Here is a 21,009-nt window from a genome sequence, read left to right as displayed (position 1 = left end):
TATTGATTATTCAAACCTCATGCAGCATGTTTAGGTGACTATTCAAAGTAGAATTGGAAAGCAAGCATTGAAACCTTTTTCTTTTCATGCCCAACCAAAATTTAGAAACAGAAGTTCTCTATGTAAATCAATATTCTGAACTTTAAAAAGCCGCAAATTATATATAAAGCACAAGAAAAAGGAGAGAAAACTGTATGATCACATGTTTGTTGAAAATTGTGGCTAGCAATATCAGTATAACCCTCAAGAATAGTAACATCCTTTCTTGCTTATTATCAAGTCCCCTATTGTCTACTCATTCTTCCAAGCATACAAAATGAGAGAGAATTGTAACTGTGACTCCCTTAACTGTTGAGACAAAACACTAGGATCTGAAACTGATGATTTCCCCTTCTCAGTACTTGAAATGCATGTTCTGAACATGAACACTGCATTCCCCAAAGCATTTCCAAAGAGCCAATTATGCAAATCCCAAAACACTTCCACTGCTAAACCATCCACCAAAATGGTGTGGTTCCCTCTGAACTTCCACTTGAGTTGCTTCACCTGCATCACTGTCTTGCTATCAATCCTAATCACAAGACAAGGCTCACTGTTTTTATTGTTAACACCTATTGTTGCGTCACACTCAATCCTAACATCATGAACTTGACCCTTGTCACAAAACTGAGCCTTGCAACTGTAGAATCTCTTGCCAAATATGTGTTCTCTCTTTGCAATGAAAATGGCTTCATTAACATAATGAACATAGTCACTGTTAACCTTCTTGCATGCTTCCTTTTTGAGATCACCTAGGAGCAACACCATTTCTTTGTCGAACAAAACAGCTACATAGAACCCTTCCAATGGTTCTGGCCCTGAACCAAATTTAGCAGAGCTCAAGTCCCAAATTATGTGTATTCTGCTAGATTCAACATCCAAATTCTTGGACCCTTTTCTCTTTGAGAAGAGCCATGGTTTTATATCAACCTTGCAGAGGCTTTGACGATTGTTCATCTCATCTATTCCAACAGTGAAGCCTTGACCCATGAGATTCTTGCTCCATGAGAGACTGATGATCAAGCAAGAAAATCCTCTTAGCTTGCACTGATAGACACAAGTAACCACATTCTGTGATGCTCTTGTTGTTGTGATTGAAGAGGAGGAGGATGATGATGCATCTGCTACCTGAACACCATTCTCTCCAAAACAAGAAGGAAAATCCTTCATCATCAAGGCACCACCACCGACAGCAGCAGCAGCAGCCGCCACAAAATTACCTGAACAAGTATATCTGCTGAAAAAAGGTGACTTTTTTGGATCATAATATAAACAGAAGGATCTGTCTAAAAGTAGCCATGGCTACAATATTTGAGAATCAGTTGAAAAAAGGTTCCTTTTCATCAGGGGTCTCTTGTTTCTTCAGAAAAGAATAGAAAAAGAGGAGAAAAGAAACGGAAAAAGTGACTGTGAGCGAGTGAAATTTGCTATATAACTATATCTATCAATTATGTGCTAACTGCTAAGGCTAACAGGAGTAATCACAAAAATGTTTGATTTGAAATTTGGAATGAACATAAAAGACAGGGAAAGGGTAAGTAAAGAGAAGTTGCTTTAAGCACATGGATGGGGAAAGAATGGACAAAGTGTTTGAGAAAAACAGGGCAGTGAGATTGTGAGAGTTGGTCTAATCTATAATATAAATATCAAATCACTTGGAGTTGGTATATGTATTTGCTTTGTTGCAGATATTGTCATTTCTTTAATAAAGAATTTTTCTTTTCTTTTCTCTTTTTTAATGAAAGAATTATGCAAAGTAATTTTCAAAAATAACCATGTTAAATGTACACTAAAATCAGTTACTAATATGAAATATATGTTGGAATATAAATATATATTAAAAATAAATTAAACAATCCATGTATTTATATATAAATATATTAATGATTTATTTTAATAATTAATTTTAATGTACAAATAGTATTTTTATTATGAAAATTATAAGTATGTCCTCCTACAGAGAGGCAGATAGTATTGGTTAAAATAAAATGTTGAAAAATAATTGCGGTAAAATGATGAGAAATGAATGTAATATATGATCATCCATCACATTCTTTTGCATATTAAAAACCATCAATTTTCCTTTACATGATCAATTCTAAGGGAAATTGGTTGTAATAATATTAAAACTAATTAAAAATTATAAGCGTCTACATTTCAAGTTAGACCGATATAATTTTTTCAAAGCAATTAATGAACATACTGTTAGCAAGTGAGAGAGGGAACTGGGAAGCTATTAATTAAGTGGGCTCCTTCTGAATTGAAACATTAATTGAGATCTAAGCATACGGTTCATAAAGGATGATTGTTGTCCAACCCCACAAAAATAATTGGCCGGGGCAATATAATTGTGTTTAAACTTTAAACCATCAAAATTGATTTGATTTTGTCCATAGTTATAACCAAGATTTTTAGATTGAGTTATTAGGAGGAGGTTAAACTAAAGTGCTAATTTTGCCCATGAAATTTAAACAAATCTTGGTTCCTTCTTCAAGAAACTAACCACCTTTTTCTTTAATCTTTTAAGATATCACAAATGTTACTGAGAGCTTAACTAATAAGATATTTTGTCATATGAGACCAATTTGAATCTCAGATTTGCTCGTTTATTATGGATAAAGACAAAGAATGTAGGGAATGAATCCATGACTGACAAATTAATAAGTCAATAGAAGAAAACAAAAAATTATAATTTTCTAATTATATGAATAATTCAATAATCAATTGTCCATCCTACAAAGAGAATTTAACAAGTCAAAAGAGTGTACCACGGGGTAGTTTTAATTTCATATGAATGTCATTTTAGTTTTAGGAAGGAATGTGGTCACACGAGAGAAATTGCCAGCTGACAAAGGAATAAGAATCATGCATTTGTAATTTTGTATTCCAATGACTTTTCCATTTGTAAAAGATAAAAATAATTTTAATATATTAATAGTATAAAATATTTTATACAATCATCTAATTAAATTTATGTATTCATATGATCTTGTAAGTAATATATTTGAAAATTAATATGATAATATAAGATTAATTATTTATGTAAAATCTTTTATGTTAGTAACTCATAAAAATTAAATTCAAACTAAAAATATTTATGTTGCTGTAATGGACTAATAACTTTTTTTGTACATACATATGATATGATGACGTTTTGTTGTTTTGTTCCCTAACCCTTGTTTGTAATGAAAATATAAGTGGTGTAAATACCTCAATTGCTCTTAACAACAATGTTTAATAATGATAGGTTTATGGTTTATTTTTCATGGATTATTGGATGGATTTGAGAACTAATTACGAAGATTGAGATTGAGGTGACTGATCAACCAAACCCTCTATATGATATGATGAAAGTTCTCAATCATCCAATGTATTCGTCAACAATTAAATTAAATAAAAGGCAACATTAACCTAAACAATTGAACATATCATGTGCATGTTTCCAATTTTCACGAGATATGTTCAGACATACATAACATATAACCCTTTTGAATTGAACCCATATTATCCTTCATTATTTTGTCGTTTTGTCGTTACATATCGAGTCTTTATACTAAGCCAAAGTGGAGGGAGATCATTGCCTCGAGGAGTAAAATTGAGACAAAGAAAAATAAAAATTACTCATAAAATTAAGTGAAAAATCATAACTCTGAATCAAATATCACATCTTAACAGAAAAATTTATCAGTGGAACTAAGTATCCTTTTTGTACTGGTAGACTTTCGAGTTTCGACTGTGTTATGAAAATCTCCTGAAATCGGCTAACTTAATGTTGATGGTAATTGGTAGCTACTTTCCACATTTGCAGTATGAGAAATATAGAGGAGTAGTTCGAGACTATAATGGATATTGGATTGTAAGATTCATTTCAGGTAACTAAGTTTTAAATGTAGAGACGGATTCTATTCAAACATCTCAAGTAGCAATTGGTTATTCTCAAGATCACATAAGCTATATGAAGTGGTCTATGAAATTCTGGCTTTAATGCAATGTCTATGGGTTGTTTTTTTTACGTACGATGGAAATTTATATGTAGTTGCCTTTATTTAAAGTTAATAGTTAAAAATTCTTAGATGACAATTTAGTTGAACATATTAAATTATTTAATAATTTTCAATTATTAAATCAATAATACTAGGAAATCAAGATGGTTTTAGTAAAAAATCAGCTAAATGTCTTTGGGTGAATTCAGAATTTTTATGTGGATGATGTTTATACTAGGTATTATGATGTTTTTTTTTCTTTGTAAATTGGATGGTTCTGAATCTATTTTTTGATTTATCATGTTTTAGGCATTTAGAGAGAGAAGGAAGGTGAAGAGACGGAGGCTAATAGAATCAGTTTTTGTGATTCACGTTGCAATGATACTAAACGTATCTCCTCCTAATTTAAATGTGGTGAAATATTTAATAATCAATATTTTAGATCATAAATAAATAAAATTAATTATTATATTTATAATTAATTAAGTTATTCCATTCTTAACTGATTTGGAATTGGTTCTATATATTTTTTCTTATTAAATTTACATAAAAATAACTGTACGTGAAATTTTACCTTAATATATATATATTTCGAATGACTAATATAACGAAAGATAAGTTAAAAAAATAATCGCTTTATCCAAATATTTTTCTGTGATCAATAATAATTTACCTAATAAAGTATCTTATTTATTACTAAGTGATTCTAATTATTTGTGTTAATTTTTTGTATTTTTGTTGTTAATAAAAAAAAAACCATCTAAAGTCTTGCTACGATACGCAGATAACATTATCATATTTATTTATTCTTTGCACTTAAGTTACTATCATTGCGCGTATTTACGTGTGTACTAGTCAGACACAGTTGGAGAAGTCAATGATCTAGAAAAGAATTTATCAACATAAAAAATATCCTGAAAAAGAAAAAATTAATACAATAAAACTTGAGACGAGATGTACTCATGTGCACGTAGTAATAATATATATTTTTTATAAGCATAATATAAATGTACATACAATTTATTATAAAAATCATTGGTTAAACAAAATGTGTGAGGTCACTCAAGATGGAGTTGATCTTAAAAATTTCTAAATATCAACATGTCTGATATCATAATAACTAAAATCTTAAAATTTAATCATAATAATTAAATTTGATATCATAATTTTAAACCACCAATTCTAAAAAAAGTTTATTAGATTAAATTTTTTTACTAAAATCTTTCGATTTTTTCTCTTATTTGTTTACCTTATATATATATATTGCTTAAAGTAGTAGTTTTGGTTATACCAATAAGACATTAATTGGGCTATTTGAAATCCGGCCCAAAATCTAGTTTGTTTTTAATACCAATCCTTTTTAATGCAATTGGGTAATAGGTGTTTTACCAAAAAACCAAAATTGGATTATTGGAGAATCTTAAGATTTAGATGTAATAAAATTGACTAAGGGTAATAAAGAGACATTTGGGCTGATTTTTTAATACCAGAAAAAATATAAACCTATTTGGGTGACTCCAAATAAACCCAAACACAAATTATAAAAACAATTAAAATTATTTAAATATAGGATTTGTAAGAGCACTTAGGGTTTATTTAAAAAATTTTAAAAGCTACTTTTTTTTTTAGCTTTTGACTTATAAAAGGTTATATTAATAGTGTTTGGTATAATTTTTTAGATAAACTTTTAACTTTTCAAAAAGTTATTTAAGAGTTTTTGAAAAAGTTAAAAAATGTGACTTCTCCTATTTTCAAAAGCTATTTTATCACTCCTATTTAATGCACAACTTTAAAACAAGGACTTCTATAATAACTTTTCAAACACAAAATAACTTATTTAAAAGTTGTTATTAATAAAAGCTCTTATATTTTAAACTCCTTTTTCAAAAGAACTTATTTAAAAAATTTAGCCAAACTAAATCTTATTTCACATCACCCATAAGTTAAGAAGATAACAAATAGCTGAAAAGCATGACCAAAAAAATAAAAACAAAATAACTAGAAGAAAAATAAAACAAAAAGTAACCAAGCCTCTTATTAATAATAATTTATTATTTCATGAATATGTGTATGTAATATATGTAAACCACTATTGCAATTTGAAAGAAGTTTTTTTTTTGTTGCCCACGGTATCCCCCAACCCGATAGGTTAAGAACTAATCCGTCACGGATCGGAGCTCTATTTAAGGGTCTGTCCTGGCCAATGGATTGCTGTATGCACAAGGTGGAATTCGAACCCCGACACTTGCTTAAGCGGATGAGTGAGCTGATCACTTGACCAACCCAAGTTGATTTGAAAGAAGTTAAGATGCTCTTGAATTTAGACAAAAGAGTCAAAATGTGTTTTAATGCTACTTAATATATATATATATATATATATGGTGATGTCAGTTATGAATTAGGATATGAATCAATCAACTGAGAATTTGTCAGTCACTAGCTATTACAATTGCTAGATGTGGTTTATGTGAATGTGTCCAAGAAAAGATAATCGTATTTTTAAGAACAAAATCATGGAAACATTGCTTTTAAGTTCATATGAAATAACGTTGTTTAACTGTCTAAGTACAAAAAAAAATTTGTATTTAAGGACGATAGACTGTTGGATTTGAATAAAGTTCAAGGGTTTAGTCTAAAGAAAAAAAATATTCAAATTTGCAAACTAACAAAAATATAATGTAATTGGGCTATTTAAAATCCGACCAAAAATCTAGTTTATTTTTTGTACCAATCCTTCCTAATGTAATTGGGTTACAAGAATTTTACCAAAATATAAAATTGGGTTATAGAAAAATTTTAGGACTTAGATGTAATAAAACTGGCTCAGGATAATAAAAAGGCATTTGGACAGTTCTTTTCAATACAAAAAAAATATATAGCCTATTTGGGTGACTCTTAATAAGCCCAAACACCAATTATAAAAACAATTAAAATGATTCAAATTTAGAGTTTGCAAGATCACTTAGCAAATTTCATTCCACATCACTCATAAGTTAACAAGATAACAAATAGTTGAAAAGCTTGACAAAAAAATAAAAACAAAATAGCTAGAAGGAAAATAAAACAAAAAGTGAGAAAGCTTATAATTAATAATAATTTATTATTTTATGAATATGTGTATGTAATATATGTTAATTCAAAATTTTTAAAAAAATATAAAAATATGACTTTTCTCTTTTTTAATGAGTTATTTTATCAATTCTATTTAAAAAAAATTGTCTTCAAAAGAAAAGAAAGTTTTATAAAAATTATTTTCTATTTTTACTGAAAATAGTGATCTTCCACCGCGATCTTCACGTAATGTTTACTGTCTTTTCACTATCATTTTCACACGATGTTCCATCTAAATTACCTGAAGCATATGTCCTTTATTCCATGTATTTTTTTTTATCATTCTATCACTCTATTTTTATTATTAAATTTGTATTTAATATTATGTGTGGTATGAAATCTCAATTTTAATTCTATTTTTCACATGTGATTTTATTTTTATATATATAACTTGCTATTTTTTTTATAATTGTTACAGCAAGTTCTCGTCTCCATGAAAGAGGAAGAACAAAAAAAATACATGACATATATTTTACATTTATTTTCTATTTTTACACCTATCATATCATACATAATTAAATACTAAACACTAACTACACAATAATTTTTTAGCATTGTCATCAGGATGATTGTGAATTAAAATTTTATTGGAAGGTATTTGTTATTATTGTTATTTTAATATCTATTTTTTTGTATAAAAAATTATATTTTTTGAATCATTTCTTTAAATACTATAACTTTAAAATATTTTTATAATTAAAAATTTAAACATAAAATAATTTATTTATAAATTATTATTAATAAAAAATTTTATATTTTATTTTTTTAATTTATTTAAATTATTTATTCAAACGCGATCTTGGCAGTTTACTTTCAAATATAATAGTTGGTCATATTAAATAACATCAACCACAATAAAAGTTCGTGGGCGTCTCAATGAAGATTAACAGAAATCGAAAAAGTTCTACGTGCATTATATATAAATATTATTTTTTTAATATTATATATAATATTAAAAAGATAATATCTAAAGTTATTTTATCTAATATAATATTTATAATTTTATATCTATAATATTTATAATTATATATCTCTTATATTTAAAATTGTATAATTATTTTAATAATAAATATTAAATAAAATAATTTTAAATTGAATTTGAGCTGATTTTTTATTATTTCAATTATGGCTACTATTAGTTTATTGATTTCTAGATGAAAAATGTGCGGTTCATATGTCAAAGTTGATCTACAATTTGAAGTAAAGGGTTCTAAACGTGTTTTTCTATACTTTGATTTTTTACTTACCCTATTCCTTCAATTATTTTCATCTTTAAATAATTTTGAGGAAAAGATACCCAATGAAAGTTTATCTTGGCATGAATGATAAAATTAAATAAACCAGTACTATTATATATATTCAAAACTATTCAATATATGCTCACACAAATTAAGAAAATTTTATTTTGTTTAAATTGATAGATTTAGAGTCTTAATTTCTCTTTAGTTAGACAATCTAATTGATAAATTATGTGTTTTTTTCCGTATATATACAATAGCATTATATATTATTATATTATAGTATCCAAAAAAAATATAGAATTCACCAAATTATATATTTATGACATTGAAAGAAACTAACTCACCAAATACGTGAAAACCAAGGAGCTATATAAAATTGATGAGTTTGGAAAACTCTAATTTAATTTGATGATGAATAAATATTATTAAAAATAATTAATTACAAAATTATTAATTTGATCTTAATTCATACTTGTTTAATTAATAATTTTGTTGTGCAGATTTTGTGTCGGGCCGAAAAAAATAGCAAGCCCAATGGAGAAATAAAATTCAGCCTTGTGCAAAAATATATCTAAGAATATGTGGCTGAATTTTTTATTGTGATAGTTGGGTCAGATTTAATGGTGTAAGCCCAAATCAATTGTTGGTGCAAGACCAAATAGGTTGGTCCAAAAATTAAAAAAGGAAATGGGGCCCAACGGTTAAGCTATTCTTTTATCATCATGGTGAAATCCAATTTTTTGTTGTATAGCTGCATGTTTTCACGGACACCAATCTCCCACTAAGGAATGGATTTCAAATTTATTCAATTGTGTTTAATGTCTTGGAAACATGAAAGAGAAAAAGCAAAGTGATTTGATGGCATTGATGGAAGTCTACACGTTGCCACACAAAGCATGAAAAGTTGCACCTAATTTAATTTATCTTGATATCACTCATAGCTTTGCTTTTCTTTTCTCTTTCTCTACTCTTTCTTCTTTCTCTCTCTCGGTCATTTCCATCAGGAAACATGGAAGCATTAGCAAGCTACCAACAAGAAGAAGAAGGAGCTAGTATCAAGACCATCATGTTGATGGCAAGAAAACATATCAAAATAAAAGCATGCTATGGCTAAGATATTCACCAAATGTGGTTAGATTTGGTGAAGTAATCTTGAGCTCCTCATGCTCAAAAAGGAAGAAGAAGATTCGGCCAGCAAGGTGAGATTCTTGGAGGCATGGCTTGTCTTTGATTTTGCTCAACCACCACAGGAAGTAGCTAGAGTGGCGAAGTGATGGAAGAGACAGAGATTGGAGCAGATGAAGCCATCATCATCATGAAGCATCAAGGGCCAGAAATCTATCTTGGAAAGCAAGCCAATGATGGAGAGCTCGGATTGATGAAGAATGATGACCAAGGAAGGACTAGAGGTAATTGCATGTTGGTTATTGCATGGTTATCTCTTTTCTCTCTGTGTGGCCGAACCGGTTTCTTGAAGGAAGAAGAAGTTAGCTTGGGTTTTTGGCTTCAAGTGTGGAGGCTTCTCTCTTCTATAAAAAGGGAGAACAGCCACTGTTTGGAGCAAGGAGTTAGAAGTAAGCAGTGAGAGTGTAAGGCACAGGATTCTCAGAGCTACCTAAGCTTACAGATTTTCTTCTCCTTTAATGTATTTTGTTTAGTATCTTTCTGTTTAATTTTGTCATGAAAAAAGGCAAACAGTGAGGTTTGTATGAAAAAGCCATAGAGCGGAAAAAGGCAGAGAGTGCAAAATTAAAAGAAAAAGCCATAGATGTCTTAGAGTTCCTTTGTACGTCTATGTTGTGTTTCATGATTCTGTGGGAATCCCCTTGTAAGTTGGGTTAGCACTTTACAGTTTGTAATCTGGAAGATTATAGTGAAATTCCATCATGTTTGTGATGGAGACTGGATGTAGGCTGCACTACACTTAGCAGCTGAACCAGGATATATCTTGGTGTAATTTTCTCTCTTCTCTACTCCATTTCTGTTTCTGCTGCACAGGAGCTAAAAATAAAAAATGTCTCGTGCCAAGTGACGAGACAAAATGAAAAAGTCTCGTGGCTAGGGACGAGATAAAAACAGAAAAGTCCCATATAAGTTCAGCAAGTGTTAGCAAGCAAAAAGGGGGCTAAGATTCAACCCCCCTTCTCTTAGCCACTGAAACCATCAATTGGTATCAGAGCTTGGTCTCAAAGAGATCAAGCTTTGCAGCTTGGAGTAAAGATCCTCATGGCAGAAAACAGTGGCGCAAATGTGGTATCCTATAATCTGACTGAAGGACAATCAAGCAACAGACCTCCTCTTTTCAATGGGAAAAATTATACCTATTGGAAGGAGAGGATGAAGATATTTGTACAAGCAGTGGACTACAAACTTTGGAAGATCATCTTAGAAGGCCCTCAATTTCCAAATAACACAAGTGCTGAAGGAATAGTCTCTCTCAAACCAGAAGCAAGCTGGATCGAGGAAGATAGGAAGAAGGTGGAGTTAAATGCCAAGGCAGTAAACCTACTCAACTGTGCTATCAGCTTCGAGGAATACCGACGGGTATCACGATGCACAACGGCAAAGGAAATCTGGGACAAGCTACAAATCACTCATGAAGGAACCACCATTGTAAAGAAGACTCGGACAGACATGCTAAACAGAGAATATGAAATGTTTGCAATGAAGGAAGGAGAGTCCATTGATGAACTGTTCGAACGGTTCAATGCCATCATTGTTGGCTTAGATGCTCTAGGAATTACACATTCTGAATCTGTGCTAATGAGAAGAGTGTTGAGATGTCTCACAAAAGAGTGGGAAACAAAAGCTTTAATTATTTCTGAGAGCAGTAGCTTAGATTCCATGACAGTTGATGATTTGAGAGGAAATCTTCTTGCTTTTGAAAACACCTATTTGAAAAAAGATTCAAAAAAGAAAGGAATTGCTTTTTCTTCTATGACTAACCCCCTGGATGAAGAGTCCAATGATAACTCCTCTGAACATGAATTTGTGTTGTTTGCCAAAAAGTTCAGGAAAATGATGAAGCTTAAAGGCAAAGGCAGCAGCTCAAGGAGAGTGAAGAAAGACCTTAGCAAAGTTACTTGTTACAACTGCAAGAAAATGGGGCATTTCAAATCTGATTGTCCCAAGTTAAAGAAGGAGAAAAAGCCGAAAAGAGGAAAGAAGAAGGGACTGATGGCCTCATGGGAAGATTTGGAAAATGACTCGGATGATGATGATGAGGAATCCGAAACCAAGTCACAACCTTGTCTCATGGCAGATCACATAGATCAGGTGTGCCTAGCATCCAAACGAAAAGAAAATATGTGGTATATGGACAGCGGATGCTCTAGGCATATGACCGGAAAGACAACCTTCTTCATAAAGCTTGATGAATATGATGGAGGACTTGTCACGTTTGGTGATGATGCGAAAGGAAAAATAGTGGCTGTTGGGAAAGTTGGTAAAAACTTTTCTTCTTGTATAAATGATGTTCTTCTTGTACATGGCTTGAAACATAATTTACTTAGTGTTAGTCAATTATGTGATTTGGGTTTTGAAGTTATTTTTAAGAAGTTTGTTTGTTTAGTTTTTTGTGAGAAAACTGGGAATGTTCTTCTTGAAGCTAAAAGATGCAATAATGTGTATGGATTAACTCTTGAGGATTTAAAGGAACAAAATGTAACATGCTTTACATCTTTTGAATCTGAAAAATGGCTTTGGTATAGAAAGTTGGGACGTGCTAGCATGTATCAAATTTCTAAGCTAGTCAAAAGAAATTTGGTTAAAGGAATTCCAAACATCAAGTTTGATAAGGATCTTACTTGTGAGTTGTGACGCTTGTCAATTGGGCAAACAAGTAAAATCCTCTTTTAAATCAAAAGATGGAATCTCAACCAAAAGGCCATTGGAGATGTTACATATTGATCTTTTTGGTCCTACTAGAACTCAAAGTTTAGGAGGTAAACACTATGGTCTTGTGGTGGTAGATGATTACTCTAGATTTAGTTGGGTACTTTTCTTTGCCCATAAGAATGATGCTTTTCATGCCTTTTCCACCCTTTGTAAGAAAATTCAAAATGAAAAGGATTTGAAAATTGCCCATTTGAGAAGTGATCACGGAAGAGAATTTGAAAATCAAGATTTTGAAAAATTTTGTGATGACTTAGGGATTTCTCATAATTTTTCATGCCCTAGAACCCCCCAACAAAATGGGGTGGTTGAAAGAAGGAATAGAAGTCTTCAAGAGATGACTAAGGCTATGCTATGTGAGAATGAGATTCCTAAATTTTTGTGGGCTGAAGCTGTGAACACAGCATGTTATATTTTGAATAGAACAATCATTAGAAAAGAGTTAAAGAAAACCCCTTATGAGCTATGGAAAGGAACCTCTCCAAATCTTAAGTACTTTCATGTTTTTGGATGCAAATGTTTTGTGCTTAATAATAAAGAAAATCTTGGAAAGTTTGATCCAAAATCCTATGAAGGAATGTTTGTTGGATATTCCACCACAAGCAAGGCCTATAGAGTTTATCTCAAAGAGCATAGAACCATAGAGGAATCCATACATGTTACTTTTTGTGATTCTAACTTAATTCCCAGTATTGTGAAGGATATTGATTCAGATTGTGAAGAGGCTGGAACAAATAAAGAAAATCCCAAATCTGTGCAAAATGAAGAATCTGTCAGCCCGGTTTCGTCTCGTTAGATTGGAGGAGACATTTCCATTTTGTCTCCTGAGCAGGCACGAGCAACTGAAACAGTGAGACCACCAGAAGTTCATCAAAGCTCTACACCTGTCCGAAAGCCTAGAGAATGGAAGTCTATGAGGGATTATCCTCATAACTTCATCATTGGTGATCCCTCTCAAGGAGTAACAACAAGACCATCCACCAAAAGGCAAACTGAATCTAGCAATCTTGCTCTCTTGTCACAAATAGAGCCCAACAATGTCAAACAAGCTCTTGAGGACCCATCATGGGTTAAAGCAATGCAAGAAGAGCTTGCTCAATTTGACAAGAATGAGGTTTGGACATTAGTACCTCATCCGGATGGTAAGAAGGTAACGAGTACTAAGTGGATATTTAAAAATAAACTTGGTGAAGATGGACAAGTTATTCGTAACAAGGCTAGATTAATGGCTCAAGGTTATGATCAAGAAGAGGGTATAGATTTTGATGAGTCTTTTGCTCCGGTAGCTAGAATGGAAGCAATTAGATTGCTTCTTGCCTATGCCGCCCATAAAGGTTTTAAAATGTTTCAAATAGATGTTAAATGTGCTTTCCTTAATGGCTTTATTGATAGAGAAGTGTATGTGGCACAACCCCCCAGTTTTGAACATAAAGAGTTTCCAAATCATATTTTCAAACTAACTAAGGCTCTTTATGGTCTTAGACAAGCTCCAAGAGCTTGGTATGAAAGGCTTAGTGCCTTCTTGTTAGAAAATCAATTTCAAAGGGGTACCATCGACACTACTTTATTTATTAAAGCATCTAATGATGATATGCTCCTTGTTCAAGTTTATGTTGATGACATTGTATTTGGATCGGCCAACATTTTCTTGTGTGAAGAGTTTGGAAAACTCATGACTAGTGAGTTTGAGATGAGTTTAATGGGAGAGCTTACTTTCTTCCTTGGCCTCCAAATTAAACAAACTCCTAGTGGTACTTTTATTTACCAAGGAAAGTATGCAAAAGAGCTTATCAAAAAGTTTGGCCTAGAAAACTCCAAATCAATGGGTACTCCAATGCATCCTAATACAAAACTTGAAAAGGATGATGATGGTCAAGATGTGGATGAAACAAGGTATAGAGGAATGATAGGTTCACTTATGTACCTTACCTCCTCTAGACCGAATATTGTCCAAAGTGTGGGTGTTTGCTCAAGGTTTCAATCTCATCCAAAAGAATATCATCGTACGGCTGTTAAACGCATCATTAGATACATAAAGGGGACTTGTAATTTTGGATTATGGTATCCTAAATCTGATGATTTTTGTGCAGTAGGGTTTTGTGATGCAGATTATGCGGGAGACAGAGTGGATAGACGGAGCACATCCGGCATGTGTTGCTTCCTTGGAAGCTCACTCAATATGTGGTCAAGCAAGAAACAAGCCACAGTGGCTCTATCCACAACCGAAGCTGAATATATCTCTGCCTCTGCTTGTTGTTCACAATTAATATGGTTAAAAACACAATTAGAGGATTACAAATTAAAGATCAATAGTATACCCTTGTTCTGTGACAACATGAGTGCCAAAAATATTTCAAAAAATCCTGTTTTGCACTCAAGAACAAAGCACATTGAGATAAAATATCATTTCATTAGAGAACATGTGCAAAAGGGAACTATTGATATTCAATTTGTAAAATCCGAAGATCAACTTGCGGATATTTTCACTAAGCCCCTTTGTGAAGACAGATTCTGCACCTTGAGAAATAGTTTGGGATGATAGAATTAAGTTCTGTTGAGAATTTGTAATAATCATGGGGGAGACAGATTCTGATATTAATAATCATGGGCCCAACCAATTTCTTTTACCCACTCCATGACTCTGGCCCGTTTGAGTTTTTCATCATATTTTTATTAAAAAATAAATAAATAAATAAATAATTTTTAGAGATTATCACATCATATCTTAATAAGGGAGGATAGTAGAAAAAGAGAGTGACAGATCTAATGATACTCTGAATTTTCTGATGTTTATTGCCTGCCAATTTTATTTGATCTGATATGTTGGCTGAACTTTATGTTGCTAGATATTTTTGCTTGATTGAATTGTTTGGCAGGAAATATTTTTGAACATGTTGAGTTTTGGTTACCTGTTGCTGCTGCTGAATGCTCTGTTATTTTGCTCTATGTGTATTTGACTCAGGAGAACTATTGTCATGTGTCTTAAATGACTGTACCAAACTTAACTCGATGCTGTTTTGTTTTATACTTGAATTATTATGAATTGCGTTGCTTTGCAAGGTTCCTCCTTAATGACAAAAGGGGGAGAAGAGAAAAAGGGCTGAATTGAAACTGTTATGTTTCATTAACTTGTTTTGCTTTGTTTTATGCTCTGATCTGGCTCTGTTTGGAACACTCTGTGTTAGTGGATTAATTTCGAGATAAGCTTTGATTGTCATTTTCTCAAATGCATGTGTGCTGACTGGACCATTGTGTTTTGGTGAAAAACAAATATTTTACCTTTTGTATATTGTTCACATTTATTTTGCAGTGCCCCTTGATGCCAAAAGGGGGAGAAAGTGCTGAAAATTGAAATTAACAAAACAGGGATAAAATTCTTGTTTGGATTCATGACCTCCCTCGTTTTAAGTTTCAATATTTTGTTATGTGTTTGATGTTAATAATGCATCTAATTGATGCTTGCTGTTTTGAGTTGATGCTTGAAGCTTTGAAGTTTGTAATTTAATATTTATCTTGTTAAAATATTTGTTGTGTGACATTTGACTTACCTTGATAAAATTATTGTTGTTTAGGTTGCTGTTTTGAATTGTCTTTGACAGTTCCTTTAAACTATGGTATAAACATGAAGTTTGAAAATTGCTATGGTTTGAAAAGATCAAGCTTGATTAAAAATATTTTCCTTATCATAATTACTTTGCTCTTATTTGAATGGAAAATATTTTAAACAGCAATTTATTTTCAAAAGACTTTTTGGTTGATTATAGTTTGGGCAGAAAATCAATTTATTGATAACAAATGAGTTTTGATTATCATCCAATTCTGCTCATAAATCAAGCATTCAAGATCTCAAAATAAATATGTTGAATAACATTGTTACTTGAAGCTTGATTAAAATTGTTACAGGTTAGTGCTTCTCTTGGTAAAAATGGCATATATTAAGGGGAGCCATGTGACAATTTGAAAGGGGGAGAAATTCAAAAATTCAAAGAGAGTATTCTTTACTCAAACTTTAAATTTCTTTCCATTTCAATTTTTAATAATGTTTGTCATCAAGGGGGAGATTGATGAGTTTGGAAAACTCTAATTTAATTTGATGATGAACAAACATTATTAAAAACAATTAATTACAAAATTATTAATTTGATCTTAATTCATACTTGCTTAATTAATAATTTTGTTGTGCAGATTTTGTGTCGGGCCAAAAAAAATAGCAAGCCCAATGGAGAAATAAAATTCAGCCTTGTGCAAAAATATATCTAAGAATATGTGGCTGAATTTTTTATTGTGATAGTTGGGTCAGATTTAATGGTGTAAGCCCAAATCAATTGTTGGTGCAAGACCAAATAGGTTGGTCCAAAAATTAAAAAAGGAAATGGGGCCCAACGATTAAGCTATTCTTTTATCATCATGGTGAAATCTAATTTTTTGTTGTATAGCTGCATGTTTCCACGGACACCAATCTCCCACTAAGGAATGAATTTCAAATTTATTCAATTGTGTTTAATGTCTTGGAAACATGAAAGAGAAAAAGCAAAGTGATTTGATGGCATTGATGAAAGTCTACACGTTGCCACACAAAGCATGAAAAGTTGCACCTAATTTAATTTATCTTGATATCACTCATAGCTTTGCTTTTCTTTTCTCTTTCTCTACTCTTTCTTCTTTCTCTCTCTCGGTCATTTCCATCAGGAAACATGGAAGCATTAGCAAGCTACCAACAAGAAGAAGAAGGAGCTAGTATCAAGACCATCATGTTGATGGCAAGAAAACATATCAAAATAAAAGCATGCTGTGGCTAAGATATTCACCAAATGTGGTTAGATTTGGTGAAGTAATCTTGAGCTCCTCATGCTCAAAAAGGAAGAAGAAAATTCGGCCAGTAAGGTGAGATTCTTGGAGGCATGGCTTGTCTTTGATTCTGCTCAACCACCACAAGAAGTAGCTAGAATGACGAAGTGATGGAAGAGGCAGAGATTGGAGCAGATGAAGCCATCATCATCATGAAGCATCAAGGGCCAGAAATCCATCTTGAAAAGCAAGCCAAGGATGGAGAGCTTGGATTGATGAAGAGTGATGACCAAGGAAGGACTAGAGGTAATTGCATGTTGGTTATTGCATGGTTATCTCTTTTCTCTCTGTGTGGCCGAACCGGTTTCTTGAAGGAAGAAGAAGTTGGCTTGGGTTTTTGGCTTCAAGTGTGGAGGCTTCTCTCTTCTATAAAAAGGGAGAACAACCACTGTTTGGAGCAAGGAGTTAGAAGTAAGCAGTGAGAGTGCAAGGCACAGGATTCTCAGAGCTACCTAAGCTTACAGATTTTCTTCTCCTTCAATGTATTCTGCTTAGTATCTTTCTATTTAATTTTGTCATGTCTTGAGTCTCATGGAAAAAGGCAAACAGTGAGGTTTGTATGGAAAAGCCATAGAGCGAAAAAAGGCAGAGAGTGCAAAATTAAAAGAAAAAGCCATAAATGTCTTAGAGTTCCTTTGTACGTCTATGTTGTGTTTCATGATTCTGTGGGAATCCCCTTGTAAGTTGGGTTAGCACTTTACAGTTTGTAATCTGGAAGATTATAGTGAAATTCCATCATGTTTGTGATGGAGACTGGATGTAGGTTGCACTGCACTTAGCAGCTGAACCAGGATATATCTTGGTATAATTTTCTCTCTTCTCTACTCCATTTCTGTTTCTGCTGCACAGGAGCTAAAAATAAAAAATGTCTCGTGCCAAGTGACGAGACAAAATGAAAAAGTCTCGTGGCTAGGGACGAGATAAAAACAGAAAAGTCCCATCTAAGTTCAGCAAGTGTTAGCAAGCAAAAAGGGGGCTAAGATTCAACCCCCTTCTCTTAGCCACTGAAACCATCAAAAATTATAGTAAACAAAGCTTTAGCTTCACATAAAAGACTTTATGTAAATAGCTACTATATATATATAATGATTTTGCTAGAGAATCAATTAAGAAGGCAATTAACTAAAGTCAACTAGTTAAAAAAAAGAAATTTATCATAAAAAAAATTTTCATTAGTCTAATTTTTAAAATTTTAATTTTAACTAAAAACACAAATAATTAATTTAAATTGACTTAGATTGTAGTTAATTCTTTAAACTTTTTTTTTTCTAAATTGTATTAATTGTGTAGGTCATGTTAATGTTGTTCCTTGATTGGTTTTCACTCCGCATACATTCTTCTTCTTTATATTATTTTTTTATTGATTGATTTATAGGGAGAGGGATGTAAATCTTACATGTCCATGCGAAGATGTTCAAGTGGTGTGGTCAATATTGGTTGAGTCTGGGGCCACCATTACTTAAATTCTTCCTTGCCCTCTAAATAAATAATGACTCTCTCATTTAATTACCTTGCATACAACAAGCAGATTATATGTAGATATATACAAAAATATATTAATGCAATTTCCCATCATCTACATATTTCTCGTTGCCTTTCTTATTGTGTTTATTGAAGAGAGAAGCAGCTTGCATTGAGAGTTACAAGAACTAAATCGTTGACCCTATACATACTATAATCGGTAACAAAAATCTTTAGTAACTAAAAAAAATTAGTTAAAAATAACTATAGTTTATCTTATTTAGTATTTATTAATGGATACGACAATTAATAAATGTTAAATAAGATAAATTTTGACTTTTTTTTGTTGTCTCCCTAATATTATCGAATCGGTAATACTAAAAAGAAAAAAAAAATAGTGTTTGCTATGGTGTCTAAAAAGTATTGCCTAATTATTAAAATAGGTAAAATAATTAATTTTAAATTTAAAAGTATAAAAGTTAAAAAACTTTAAATATTTTAAAGTTACTATAAAAAACAATTTAGACAAAAATTAGATACCAAACAAAAAGCACCATAGAATTGGCCAAAAAAACAGTCAAAATTTATTTTATTTAATATTCATTAATTCTCACAACAAATAGCGAATACTAAATAAGACAAATTTTAACTATTTTTGGTTAATTTTTTTTTGTTATTAAATATTTTTGTACTATAATATACTCGAATTTAATGGCTCCTACTTCACTTAAATTTCTTTCCACACTCCAATAAGAATCTTCACCGTGATTAATTCATTAATAATAACTACTGCAAGAGTTATCAAAAGAGAGAATCAAGACAATAATGCATGTGGGACCATGAGTGTTCAAAAATTGCTCAAACCCTTGCAAACACACACGTTCTTGAGCTCGTATATATGAAAAGAGAATCTGAGCCACATGCAATAGCAACACATATTCTTTACAGTCACATCCACCCTAATTTGTTTTTCATATGAATGCATCTATATATAAGAGTGGGAACCAAAGTAAAGAGTGAAAGAAGTGAGGTTAACGATAAGATTAAAAGAAACTAGACATGTATTATTTTTATGAACATTATATATAAAATTATTACTACCTTTTTCTTTTTCTAGTATTCTACACAATTTAATTTGTTCTTGCTTATTAGGGAATAGGGATTGAAAGGTAATCAAGCCAAATTGGTTATGACTAGATCGGGCGATGGCCGGGTAATTCAGTCATTCTAATCTTTAGGCTTGCTTGCTTAGCTTATTTTTTATGGGTAATTTAATAATTTTATCCTATAATAAATATTTAAATATACTAAATAATACTAATGGATCATAATTATATTCTAACACTTTTATTAAAAAACAGAACTTACGAGTAAAAACGCAAATTTTACACAAATAATATATGAAAAAATACTATATATTTTATTAAAGAAATGTGTTATAACAAGATTTTAAAACGAAAATATTTGGTAACTAAAATAAATTAGTTAAAAATAGTCAAAATTTATTTTATTTAATATTTATTAATTGTTGTAATAATTAATAAATAAGATAAATTTTATTTTTTTATCACCTTAATTTATAGTTCTAAAATTGGATAACTATTCTACCTTAAATAAATCTCTAATGAAATACAAAGTAATAATTTATGATATTCTACCCAAAACTAACTCCTAATTAGTAATTATACCCGAAATACCAAATTAATCCATGCTCCTTCTATTTCTCTTTTCTTTTCAACTCTTTTGGTATGTATGTGGCTGGATTTTAAAATACGGAGATAAAGGTTTATTATTTAATTGAATTGTACATTTAAAATTATACTATATTTTTTTAGTGATGACTTTAAAATTAATAGAATTTCAATCTATAACCAAAATAATTTTGGTGTTGAAATAATAGTCGTATTAAAATTTAGAAAATAAGTATGAATGAATGAGTTAACACTAGGAAAAGTATATGGAACCAAAAGGTTACCAGCCAAAAACTAAACAAAATCACGTTAATTTATATTAATAATTAATTAATTTTAAATTTTTTAAATTCAAAATTTAAAAAATTTAAAATTAATTAAATAAACATAATTAAAACCTATAAAAACATTCATCTTCTCTCTTACATTAACCTACCCACCTCCAACAATCACAAACACAGACCCTTCTCTCTCACTGTGAAGTTAAGAAATATATAGATATAGTTAATAAACGATTAGAACATCTTACTTGCAAAGCCATCTTCAATTCAAACACTTGTCCATTCTCTCTCTTGTCAAACTCATTCTCTTCAAGCGTGGCTTCAACTGTTTCTTCTAACTGCTTGAAGAACCCACCGCAGTTTCTGTACATCTCAAACACCATCCCTACTTGCCCGCCATGCTCAAAAGCGTTGAGTACAGCTGCCATTGACCCAGCCATGGCAGAAACCACACCTGCAC

The 21,009-nt window shown here is 31.2% G+C and overlaps 1 protein-coding gene across 1 annotated transcript; it reads right to left on the bottom strand.

The window, feature by feature from the left end:
- Nucleotides 1–143: 143 nt before the first annotated feature.
- Nucleotides 144–1,642, bottom strand: LOC107645184 (uncharacterized). The gene has a single exon (XM_016349152.3). It carries the CDS (start codon nucleotides 1,210–1,212, stop codon nucleotides 292–294), a length of 921 nt encoding a protein of 306 aa, XP_016204638.1. The 5' UTR covers nucleotides 1,213–1,642; the 3' UTR covers nucleotides 144–291.
- Nucleotides 1,643–21,009: the final 19,367 nt, after the last annotated feature.

This window comes from Arachis ipaensis, chromosome B6, assembly GCF_059453495.1.
Source record: "Arachis ipaensis isolate K30076 ecotype BB chromosome B6, ASM5945349v1, whole genome shotgun sequence".
In the NCBI taxonomy this organism is placed as follows: Eukaryota; Viridiplantae; Streptophyta; class Magnoliopsida; order Fabales; family Fabaceae; genus Arachis; species Arachis ipaensis.
Note: the sequence above shows the minus strand (reverse complement) of the source record. Positions and strands in the feature narration are given on the sequence as shown.

What these genes read in the sequence shown, in the direction of transcription:
- LOC107645184 (XM_016349152.3), bottom strand. Translation starts at nt 1,212, where the DNA reads ATGATGAAGGATTTTCCTTCTTGTTTTGGAGAGAATGGTGTTCAGGTA.